This window comes from Pyxicephalus adspersus, chromosome 8, assembly GCF_032062135.1.
Source record: "Pyxicephalus adspersus chromosome 8, UCB_Pads_2.0, whole genome shotgun sequence".
Lineage (NCBI taxonomy): Eukaryota > Metazoa > Chordata > Amphibia > Anura > Pyxicephalidae > Pyxicephalus > Pyxicephalus adspersus.
Genome location: NC_092865.1, coordinates 26,869,842 through 26,882,644, shown reverse-complemented (window position 1 = coordinate 26,882,644; position 12,803 = coordinate 26,869,842). Strand labels below are relative to the sequence as shown.

Below are 12,803 nucleotides of genomic sequence, written 5' to 3'. Positions count from 1 at the left end.
AACTTGACTTTTTTGTCGCTCGTCACACAATGTTTTCTGCATTTTATGATACTGTTATTTTATTGAAATAGCTGTGTAACTCTAAAAAAAACTCTCAGTATATAGCTGTAAAATATGGACATTCTAACATTTCACATGGTTGTATATTTTAAAGATAGTGGTGCCAGCAGTAGATTAGATATTTGGAAGGAAGGCTCTAACTTTTACCCTTTGTTATACAGTTCATTTTATAATCTTTATTATTATATTGCTTGCAATTGTCATCCTATATTTTTAAAAGGAGAAATGAGGTCAAAGAATGGGAAAAAAATCATTTATGATAACATGCATTAGATTCATTCATTTGTCACTGCTTTTTGAATTGCTTAGTGTGACATGTTGCTACAAGCAGCACCTGGCCCTAGTGAGGAGTCCGGGGGACAGTGTGAAGTGTTTGAGGAATGCCCCCCAACCTCCCATCAAAGCACTTGGCGGGTGGTAGCAGCTTATCAGCTGCATGGGAACTGCCAGTGACACACCATCTGGGATCTGGTCTGAACAAGCCCTCCCAGACTTAACGGGACCAAATACATATTTATTCTTAGAATTTTCATACACATCAAAAGAATTTGTGTTATTATTTTTCCTTATTATTTCAATTTTAATTAAGTGTAAAACCATATAAAATACTGTGAATTATAAATGTCTTACAAAAACTGTCTATTATAGGAAATGAATGAAATTAAGGAAAGGAAATAAAGAAATGACATCAGAAAATGTAATGAATTCAAACACGATTGATTGATTTGTATTTACAAAAGCACCAGCAGCAAAAAGTAAAGAAACAGTAGCAAAACAGATTGAGAAAGTTTTCGTAAAACAAGCAGGGTTACAAAAATTGTGCTCTGTCAAAGCACTATGGACTATAAAATGAGGAGTAATCTGTCAGTGTCAGACATCATGTATATCCAGCGGTTCCACCTGGCATATTGCTGCAGAGTTACTATTGCGCTCTGTGTGAAGTTCTCATCATTAACTCTCAGAGCCCTCTGTCAGCTCTTAACTTGTCCATCAAAAGATTTAGATGGTGTTCATAGCCAACTGAGTTTCTCTTTATGTGCATTGTAACCTGTGGTCTTTTGTGGGAAATGCCTATGTATCAATGATTTACATGTTTAATTTTGATTTTGTATTTATTCATCTGTTTAATTTAACACTATTTTATGAGAACATTCATTAAATAGGCAAATAAATAGACACGATTACAATATAAATGCACCCTGATAGAGGTTGATAATATTTCAAAATATCAACACATTCTTGGCTTGCCTTCCTTTCAAATCTTATTCACTTGTCTAATTTTAGAGGGACATAATTGAGACTTTTATTAGAGATGGTTCATACAAGAGGGCTTAGCTGATTTATGTTAACGTGGTCCCTCTTGGTAGGCTCCCCAACAAGGTAATATCTCTAATTCTTGTTAACCCACTGCCTCTCAACTTGCAAAGCCCTAGAATTATTATTCTAAAGGAGCGGGACTTCTTGGTATAAAGGAAGATGCAACTTTACCCTTGTCTTACATTGTCTTAGAACATGAGTATCCAAATAATAATATGTGAGCAGGGGCCATGGTTTCATCAACCCAGGTAAACTTTGACACCATTGAACATCAGAGCTTGCCCAAAATTGACTGCTTCAGCAGTTAGATGGTGATAGCATATTGATGGACTTTCCTAAATGAACAAGTGATGGATCTCTATGTGCACTGAAGGTTGGGGAGTCAATGGGGACAATGAGGTAGGGGAAACTAAATAGGTATTTACAAAGAATCAATTACTTTTATTTGTTGAGCTATTTCTTTCTAAGTGCACACCCAGAAAGAAATATAGCATTCTTTTTTCCCAATAAAGCTTTCATCAGCAAAGTCATGTGATTGGCAACATTAGTATTTACATGCTGATTACCTTACTTATTTTGGAAATAAATCATAATATAAATTTTTTAAGCAAATATACCCTAGGCAGTCTGCATGGTGGAATTAGGGACTAATTTAGACAGAATTTGAACAACTGTCATTCCTTCTTACAAGCTAGTACAGATGGCACATTGGTCATCCTCCAGTGAAAGAATGAAATATGTCTTTTCAACATGATAAATCTTTTTACCTCTGATGATGGCGGAAAACTGTATATAGTACTGTTATCTTTGGTTAAAATGTACAAAAAACATTATTCTGTATACAATTACCCTAGAGTATGTCAGCTTTCTGTTTCTTGAGATATTCATACGTATAGTTGCCATTACTTGCTTTCAGTCTATCCCTTAGATATCAATTACGCTAGGAAAGGGAACGCGTAGTGTTTCACAAAACGAAAAGATAAGAATGTTGTTCACTGTGCACTGTTTCATTTAAATGTTGTTTAGCTCTAGAGATTGCTTATTTAAAATACTTTACTGATTTTTCCATCAGTATGGTTCTATATGTTACCTGTTACAATATTTACAATGAAGGTAAAGTTAAAGGAAGTTTAAAGATAAAAAAAACAGGACAGGAAAAAATGCTCTGCAACTCTTACAAATTTAGTTGATGACTATAGTTGGATGGCTGCATTTAATCCCCTGGTACAAGCATACCATATATTCAGCATGACCCAAATAGAATGCAAAACATCTTCTGATCACTTCTTGAACCTGGTTTCTTTACACTGTCCAGAAGTAAAGATGACCTCTCACAAGCACAGCTCTCATCTGTTTAAGCCTAAATTACGATGACAGGAGAAGGTAGATCCCCCAAGCAAAATGGTTAGGACATTCAGAAGATGGCATCTTTGGCCAGATCCAAGAGCTTATAGATCCAATTGTGGCTACAACCTTTGACCCCACTCTTGGTTACCAAAAACGAAACATTGCCTAACTTTCAGATAAGTGTTTTTTTTTTTTTTATAATGTGAGTATGTTTTACTACATGCTTATGATTTTTGCTTTTTCTATATTGATAAGGAAAGTCTGTGCGTTTTTAACTTAAATGGACCCTTAAAAAAAATAGTCTGCTGATGGCCAGACAGCCTTGGCTGGCCGAAAGCCCCTATATTTCAAGTTCAGGGTCCCTATGGAGCCTCTGGGATTTGAGGTCAAGGCTGTACATTTTGACTTGAATTCTAGTTTTATGGTTTTGTTTTCTGAAAAATGTATGCAAAAATTTAAATAGTTTATGTAAAGGAGGGAAGTCACAAGTTCCCAATCAGTACCATGCTTCTCTTCTTATCTAATTTGAAAGCCAAGATGCAGGTTTATTTGTCGGATTGAAGCAATGATCTCTGTATTTAATGGCATAAAGCACTCATTGTAGCTATAAATCATGTGATTAGTTGCCTAGGTTTTATGTTACATGAGATATCTTGGGACCATTTTTTTCATACCAAGACTAGGAGTACATACTAATCGTGTGCTTTGGTTTTGATGATGTGTTTTGGTTTTTTTTGACCTTGTGCCCTTGTGATTCATGTTAAGTGTGAATGTTGATGTTACCTCTACTTTAATACTTTATTTTTTTTATATATTTCAGAATATCTTGGCATTAAATCCCAAGACTGCTATACATGCATCTTTGCATTCTACAGCAACTAAGAAGCAAATTAAGAAGCAATGGAAAAGAAATCTTGACAAAAGCTGTTCTGTGAGTACTATTTAAATATATTTGAGATATTAGGCTTGATTTAATAAATCTCTCCCAGACTACAGAAGATAGATTATCATAAGTAAACCTGGGTGATTCAGCCTTGCTGGTTTATTGCAGCGACATTATGGTACTACATGGAATGCTATTACCTTCTAAAGTATATTTTATTTTTTTATATCATTTTGTAAATATTTAAGGTTTGTGAAGAAAATAAAGGAGGAACTAAATTTTAGCCGCTGTACTCAAACAGGCCAGCAGAGGGGAAATATTCAAAGGCCAGTATGCCCTGATGCTGTGACCTTTCCTCATTACTGAATGACCATTTCTTGTTCGGCAGGGTATTAGAGTGCTTAGGCACCCTTACAAATCATGAGGTACCCTTGTGTAGTTCAGAAGGAATTCCAGGTACATTTTTCAGAGTACTGATAATTTCAAAATAGGATTATAGGACTATAGGGGAAACATTCCTTAGAACATTAATATCCATTATATACATTGCTTAGTGAATTGTATACTAGTCATGCTAAAATACCTAGTAGCACACCCTCAAGGAAGCTACTGAAGTTGGTTCTCCACCTGTGGCATGATCTTTGATTCGGGCATAGTCACTTGAAATCTTGAGGTTTCATTGATCTTTTGTGGAGTATAGAGAAGAGGAACAGGGTGCAGAATGCAAAAAAAAAAAATCACACTATAAGGAGGGGTAAGTAATTTTCTCCCTTTGTCTCTCTTTCTTCTAAGCCTTAGTCTTGTGAGGCAGGCCAACTTCAATGCCGCATAAGATGGGACTTTAAGTGTGCACTGATTTCAGGCTGCCATGTGGGGTGCACCAAGTCTGGTGTTCATTTTCCTTTGTTAGGGTGACCAAGTTTTGGCATCTTGTTACATTCCTAGAGCGTACATAAAGTTCGTGTGCGGAATCTTTAGGACAGGTTTCCTTCCGACTGTCAGCTTGTCCCAACACAAGCCTCAGAATGACCCCGAGTCTATTGGCTTACTAGGCCGCAATGTCCTGGCTGGGTTAGGCCTGACCACATGGATCCTCTTTGTCACTCACTCATGGCTAGGGTTCCCTTACATTTTTATCAATGGTTGGATAAGGCAGACAAACATTCCTCATTTGGGATTCTTTCCCTATCTGTTAGGAAAACCTCCCAACAAACAAAGGAAAGCAATTAATCACCAAATTAGAAGACCTAACCTGAAAAAACTAAAAAAACTGAATCCCTGTCTCGCTAGCTACAGCAATTAGACCGCAGAAGTAATTACATTTAAAATGATAGACTCTTCCCCTGATAATGGGGTCCCTACAAACAGATTTCTCCAAAACTGTAACTTCAAATACTATAAAAACTTTGCAGCTACCCAAAACCAATTAAATCTACTTAAGGAATATTTATATTCCAATATGATAAAATTTATCGGTAGACATTGGTAGTTTGTATCTCTCACTGGTGTGCCTTGAATAATGAGTTTTCTAGCAATGATTCCCCAAAGCTGCAGCTCAATCCCTCCTTGGGCCAAGAAAATTATTGTACATAATAATCGCAGGTTTTAGCTTTATGTATTTTTTTTTTATAATGCAAGGTACTGAATGCATGTAATCAAAAAGCTGCAACTGAGTAACTGAAAGAAATCAGACCACTTTGAAACATTACTGTACATTCGTGAAGTGGCTTTTAAGGGAAAGATACTGGAAAATATAGAAACTGCATTTTTTCACTGTTCATTTGCAATATGGGAAAAGTGTGTTTTTGTGCTATAAAATGTTTCATATATATTGGCTAAAATAAAGCAGAAAATAGGTTTGGTTACTTAGCAACATGGTATTGTGAATTAGAGTGAAGGTTGATTTGAAAAATGTGATGTTCAAGGGCAACTAAGAAAGAAAAGAATTCTTTCTGTACTGAGTTTGTCCTATGAAATTAAAGGTTCATATAATCATGTTTTTTTACTTTTAGCCTTTAGAATGTAGTTTTTTATGTAGGCAAAGTCTCTACTGGTACACAAACAGCAATATAAAACAAGGGTTCTAACCTTCTTCACTTTGCTAAGTTATATAAAAAGTTTTTATTGTCTGTGGTAATGCTGGGAAAATTTTCTGTCACTTACTATTGTTTTACTGGGAGAAGACAGCAAGTGGAAAGTTCCCCAGCGAGGACTTTGGGAATTAGTACTTTTTATTGAGCCATACAATTTCAATGTCAAAAAACAGGTATAGTATGACTTAGCCAATCCAGCCTCAAGATGATCATGGCTGCAATAACCCAGCAGCCAGATTGGCTGAGCCCTACCATATCTGTCAATGACAGGTATAGTATTTCTCAGCCAATCTGGCTGCCAGATGTTGACAGCTTTTATAGTCCAGTGGCTGAACTGGCTGAACCCATATCCATCAATGACAATATGTAATGTACTGTATATAGTGCATAAGTCAGACAATGTAACAGTGCAGTGGAAAAGTATGGTATTATAGTGTCCCCTATATTGGGGCTCAGTGGGTACCTCACTGGTGTCCGTGCAAGAGAAAAAGTATTGCCTTCAGTAATTGTAAAATTATTCCTATTGTTGGGATCCTATTGTTGTTGGAATCCTATTGTTGTTGTTGTTGTTGTAAAAAATAAGAACCAATCAATGTGGTCAGAGTTAACCAAGTTTCATCATTGGTGGTACTAAGTGTAAACTAAGCTCTACTGTTGTTGTTGGTGGAGTCAGGCCCCTTTACCCATTTATCAACCTAAAAAGTGCTGCAAATCATTCATTCTGTTCAGGAAGACTGAAATGGTAGGTGATAAGCACTATGGTGGCATTATGGGAAACTGTAGCTCTGCAATACCCTCTGCAGCACCAAAGCACCACAGATTCCACAGTTGGCTCCCATGAAGCCACCAGGAGCCAACCCTCCATTTTATATAGCACATAGAAATAACTTAGCTCAACATAAGTTTTTTCTACAATACACAGGGCGGTGTGTGGCTGAGGAGGGGTGGACTGTGAGAAAAAGTGTTGTCTTCCTCTCTTTTGTCAATAACCGTCATCAAGAACATGAAGAGATAGCTAACCACAAAATACTCAGTATCCTGTAGGTGTAGGACAAGGAATCTGGGTTAGTAAGTGGTGGTATTGGACTGTCCCAAAGGATTCAGGATACTTGACAACTATGCTATATAACTTTTTTCCTTTTTTGCCATAAAATGGTTGTTATGAAAACAAAAATTAGTAATAAAGTTTTAGTTGATAGATTTTTTCCTATGTCCTATTGTTTTGGGGACAGGTAGTAAGAGCAAATCTTGAGCAATAAGTGTATTGAGATCGGAAAAAAAACATCACAGTGGCTCTATCCCATGTTCACCATAAGAAATGTCTGTGCCCCAGACTAGGTAATCTTCATGGGCTCCCCTCCATATAGCGTTGCAAAAGTTCAACTTTTTTGATAAAGGTCTGGTACAGAAGTAACCTTTTGCCCCCCCCCACACACACACACACACACACACTGATGGGGGCCCTGCTCTATCTGCACATCACACTAGCAAAAAAAACTGTTTACTAAATGGATCTGCAAATTTTTTGGCAGGTAGGATATTTTCCATGCATGTTTCAGATGTTATTTTATCAAAACAAAGTTATTTTGTCTTAAGTCTTTTTAATAATCCAATAAATTTGGATGTATTCTGTGAACAATTAGTTAGATTTTGATTACCAAATTAGACATATGAGACTATCATTTCATTCTCGGAATTCATTTTTCTGCTCAAGTGATATGAACAAATGCATTAAGGCTAAATGTAGTGGAACAAATAGAAATAGGTGGTGTACTATCCATGATACTGGTAATGATGAACTATTCTGTTTGTTCTCCAGATGCACAAAAATAGTTGTCTTTCTAATTACAGCCTAATTCAGAACTAACTGGTGGAACGTAAATAAAATAGCAGCAAGAATATGTTGATGACGGATGCTGTATTTTTAGTGAGGGTGCAGCTTGTTCAGATACACCTGCTCTGCATGGGTGTTTCCTGAGCTCTGACTTGGAAAAAAAATCACTATTTGCATACTAAGTGTTCTCCTAATCGAGGGAATCTGCTGTGTACAAAGGAGGAACTGTGAAAGGTGTGCGATATATACTGCCACCCTGTGATGCCTTCTATGATCTCTTTATATAAGTTTGTAACATACAATGCATCTAGGGCTCCACTTTAATGTCAAGGCATGTGTTTATAGTTTTTAATAAGATATGGATTTTCTTCAAATACATCTGTGGTATAGAGGAAAACGTAAATATTTGGAATTTGCGGGTCAAATTAGAGCTATAAAGAAAAATTGTATATTCAATGAATTAAAAATGCATTGAAGCCTTTTAACTCTACTGAGGAAATGTCCCCTTATTTTTTATCCACATGTCAAAGAAATAAACTGCTTTGACTACAATACAAACCATGAAAAGCTAATATTTTCTCACTTTTCACAAAAAGTCTGCTTTCTCTGTGATGCCCATCACTGATTATTCCCAGGTCAGTAAATCAGAGGGTAAACCCAATCTGAGAGTTGGCCATGCTGACTACGTTTAAACGGGAAAGACTATCAATAAAACGTTAGCAAAAAACACAGAAAATGATTGTTAACTGGAGTTGGGTTCCAGACTGGTAAATGCACAGATTTTTCACTTGAAAAGATGCAAGTTGATGCTTACTACATTCCTTATGCCTGACACGTCAGCACGTCATATTTATAACTGGATGGTGCAACAGATTTCAGTGGGAAATAAATGCACAGAGATATGTCCCCATAAAGTGAACATTCAAATCAAAGGAGGGAAAGAAAGTGGTTTTGGGCTCCCAGATAGTTTTGAGAAACAAAATAGTTGTATTTAAATCAATAAAACGTTAGCAAAAAACACAGAAAATGATTGTTAACTGGAGTTGGGTTCCAGACTGGTAAATGCACAGATTTTTCACTTGAAAAGATGCAAGTTGATGCTTACTACATTCCTTATGCCTGACACGTCAGCACGTCATATTTATAACTGGATGGTGCAACAGATTTCAGTGGGAAATAAATGCACAGAGATATGTCCCCATAAAGTGAACATTCAAATCAAAGGAGGGAAAGAAAGTGGTTTTGGGCTCCCAGATAGTTTTGAGAAACAAAATAGTTGTATTTAAACACATTTAGTAAAGTAAACAAAGTTCAGACAGATCTATACCTCATAACTGTTTGACACTTCACAGTATATGGGTAACAATGTACATACGTATATTCAAGGAATACAAAAAAGGGTGATGAAGAAGACCGTGCTTAAAGTGTAATGAATCCAACGCGTTTCGTCATGAATGGGCTTCCTCAGGGATATGATAGTAAGCAAGCTTAACTGTCTGTATATTTATATAGAGATTGAATAATGAAAAAGAAAATTGAAACAAAAGTGCTCCAAATCTGTCAGATTGCAAGGGCACTTCGGTCACCCCACAGAATTTTTTTTTTAATTCAGATCTGGGCTCTGGCTGGGCCATTCCAAAACTTTTTTTTTTCCTGGTGATGCCATTCTTTTGTTTATTTGAATGTATGCTTGTGGTCAATGTCATGTTGAAAGGTGAAATTCATATTCAGCTTTTTAGAAGACACCTGAAGGTTTTGGGCCAAGAAAAGTAACCCCAAAGAATAATACTGACACTACCATGCTTCAGTGCCGGCATTTTATCTGGGGTGTGTATACTTTTTATATCCACTGTATGCATTGTGCCTATGTTATGTTATGCTGTTTGCTGAGTGTGTTTTTCAATTATGTGTTTTCTGGCAGGGGGGCTTACATGACAAACCTTGTTGCATAGAATTTTAAATCCTTTCATAGGGCTACATTAAGGATTAATATATATATATATATATATATACCTACCTACCTACATAAGTGATTTCAGCTAGGAACATTATATAGATGTGTGTGTAAGGGATGTATATTTTCATTACAGATTATTTAAAGATCTATTTAAAATGTTCACTAGCTAGCAGGCAGCATAGTTTTTTTTTATTACAAAACTAGATTTCTTCTAAAGTTGACATAACTTAAATTGAGTTGCAGTGTCTGCTTTGTTTAAGTGAATTTACTTTCTGGGGCCTTAGGTCTATCGAACGAATGATTTAGTATACACTTGAACTAACTTTATTAAACAAGCCTTCCAGCTATTGATAACACCTTTACCAATTGTACTTATAAATGTGGTTTAATTAGCAAGAAACTTAAAGTATGAAAGATATCGCACGTTTATTTGATATTATGCGGATGCAGAGATTTCTAAGGCAAAACATAAAATAACCATTGGGCACAGTTGACAAAACACTGAAAAATGTCTTGAATTAAACCACAGCTCTTTCACAGGAACATATATCTGGCAAGCTTCAAATTAAGAACTTCTTCAAGGTTCAGGGAACACAACAAAGTTGGGCTTCTTAAGGATTCTTGCCCACTCATATTGACATTTTTTGGTTCTAGCCCTACATTTATTTACCATTCCACAACAACAGTTTCTCAGCCCAATGCATTACAGCTCTGGGTACTCTAGGCCTAGTATTTTTATTGAACCGGTTGTCTTGGTGTGTAGCCCAGCCCGTTGTCCTTACACTTCTAGACATGTGCTGCTAGTGCGTCTCTCTACAAGCTTCCATAGTAACAATAGTTTACCTAGAAGTATTGCTTGATCTACTAGATTGTAAGCTCTTCGGGGCAGGGTCCTCTCCTCCTGTATCACTGTCTGTATTAGTCTGTCATTTGCAATCCCTATTAAATGTACAGCACTGCGTAATATGTTGGCGCTATATAAATCCTGTTTATTAATAATAATAATAATAATAATGACCACAATCCCTGTCTTTCAGAGACACAACACACTTGTCAATAATCAGACTTTAACATTTGCTACCTGGTCTCGCCTCTATCTATTTCCTTGCTAAGAATAACTTTTTTAACAGTTCAACCTATCAGTCAGTGCTATTGTTGCAGTATATAGAGGTATATGCAGAATACAGAAGATCATTGGTAACCCAGAAGGTAATGGTGAGGACTTTTGAAGAAACATGGACCTAAAAAAAACAATGGAACCAAAAAGCCCTAACCTGGTCTTTAGTATACAGTATAGACCAGCATTTTTCAACCTTTTTAACATGAGGATCCCTTGAAATAACTTTTATTTTTCCTGAAAAAAAACCCTGCTATAATTGCTATATCCACTGATCACGGTAGATTTGTGTGGTGATCAGTGGGAAGAATGCCTTTTACATTTCTTGCCAGTGGCACATATGTCATCCTCACAGATAGCCAATAAAAATAATTGGTGTCAGTAGTAATTGACCTGAGAGGCACAGATTGCTCAAGGACCCCCCAGCTACCTCTCGAAGAACCCTAGGCTTCCATGGAACCCTGGTTTAGAAACACTGGTATAGACATATACATTTTTAACATTTCGGGTCTACTTTCCTACTATTATGTACAAGGCTACCATTTTTATTGTTCTCTTCTTTCTCATAGAATGACCGAACCATGTGTTTCTGGTATGGGGGTGAAGAAAGAGGCAGGGTTCCAAAGTCCTATCTTGTTTCCAATAAACAATAAAATCCTTGAACCCCATAGATATTACCATTGAGTCTAAATTGTTATCTTCTTTGTATCATTGTAGCTTTAGGGTGTATATGAGATGGAAACACAAAGTCTTCTGTAAAACCAGCTTTAGTATTTTTCCCATTTCATAAGAAAACCAAAGTGCACAAAGAATGTTCATTTTCTAGTACAGACAAGTTTTCTTTAATTTAAAAGTCAAATTTTCTCTCTAAGGAAAGATACACTTGTTCGCAGAAGATCATTAAAATGCTAAGTTGTTTACAAAATATTTTGGCGTCATGTATGATACTTGCTGAAAATTTTATCATCCTCTGTTGTTCTATAAAATGGAATGCCTTTAGAAAAAGATCTATGCTCTAGTTGGTGTAGGGCAATTAATTTAAGATATATTATCATGGATAGACTATTTTACTATGCCACCTTGATTTAAACTTTCATACCATAAAATGTATGTTTTTTTTTTTTTTTCTGTTTTGTTCTGGCATACATTATATTTTCAGACTATTCACTTCCATGATGGAAATAACCTTGGAGAAATTAGTGTAAAAGATGAATGTAAGGCTGTTACTGTACCAATGTCAGACAAAAGCTTTACATGGTTACATCAACAAATTTTGGACAGGAAAATGTTGAAGATGCATGTACTAGCGGGTATGGCCTTGATTAGCTGTGGCTTTGTACAGATGAGTAGTTTTTTAGAATAACTGCCTTTCACATTGGTCTTGATACTTCATTCAGCAGCACTTATTGTTAGAAGTGACCTTTAGTCTTGGTTCTGTGCTCTGTCTTTGGGACTGTAATACATGCTGTTAGATTGCAATAAGAATGGGTCCAATTGGCAAAAGACAGCTGTTAATAAAATACATGGTTTCTTTTTATAATATCTTAATCCCAAAAAAGGTTACAAAATTAGATTAGTCAACCATACAAAGGAATATATTTGCATAGACATTTCAAGTTTTCCTACTGATGTCACCAATGCATGCTTCATTAGTATTAAACAGAGTTTCTGACCTCAACAAATGCAAAAAGTTTATTTTTGAAGAGACTAACAGATTCCAAAAGCCATTAGCACTAATGTGATCTTTTCCTCTTATTTATAGTGAATACATTTTCACATGTGGTCAAACAACCAACATTTCATGGCTCACATGTTACTTCCTCAAGGCACACATATACATTGATTGCGAATTTACAATAAAAAAATGAAAAATCAAAACTATTGTGAAATTTTGATGTTTCTATTATTAGTAAACCGATATGTGGGGTATACTTAATAGTAACTGTGTGAATTTAAAAAACTGTAAAACCATCTTGTATGCAGTGGAACATTGAGTATGCATGCCAATGCCTTTCTCTTTGTTACAATAAAATTTCAAAATATACAACATATATTTATAAAATGTATATTTTAATATTATTATTAATATTATTAAACAGGATTTATATAGCGCCAACATATTACGCAGTGTTGTACATTAAATAGGGATTGCAAATGACAGACTAATACAGACAGTGATATAGGAGGAGAGGACC

General features: G+C 35.8%; 1 protein-coding gene across 1 annotated transcript in view; it reads left to right on the top strand.

Annotated features, from left to right (window-relative positions):
- Positions 1-12,803, top strand: part of DPYD (dihydropyrimidine dehydrogenase) — a 517,061-nt gene that overhangs the window by 46,556 nt on the left and 457,702 nt on the right. The window contains exon 2 of the mRNA XM_072419842.1: positions 3,545-3,655. Coding sequence (XP_072275943.1) covers positions 3,545-3,655 — 111 coding nt within the window. The remainder of the gene's footprint in view (positions 1-3,544; positions 3,656-12,803) is intronic.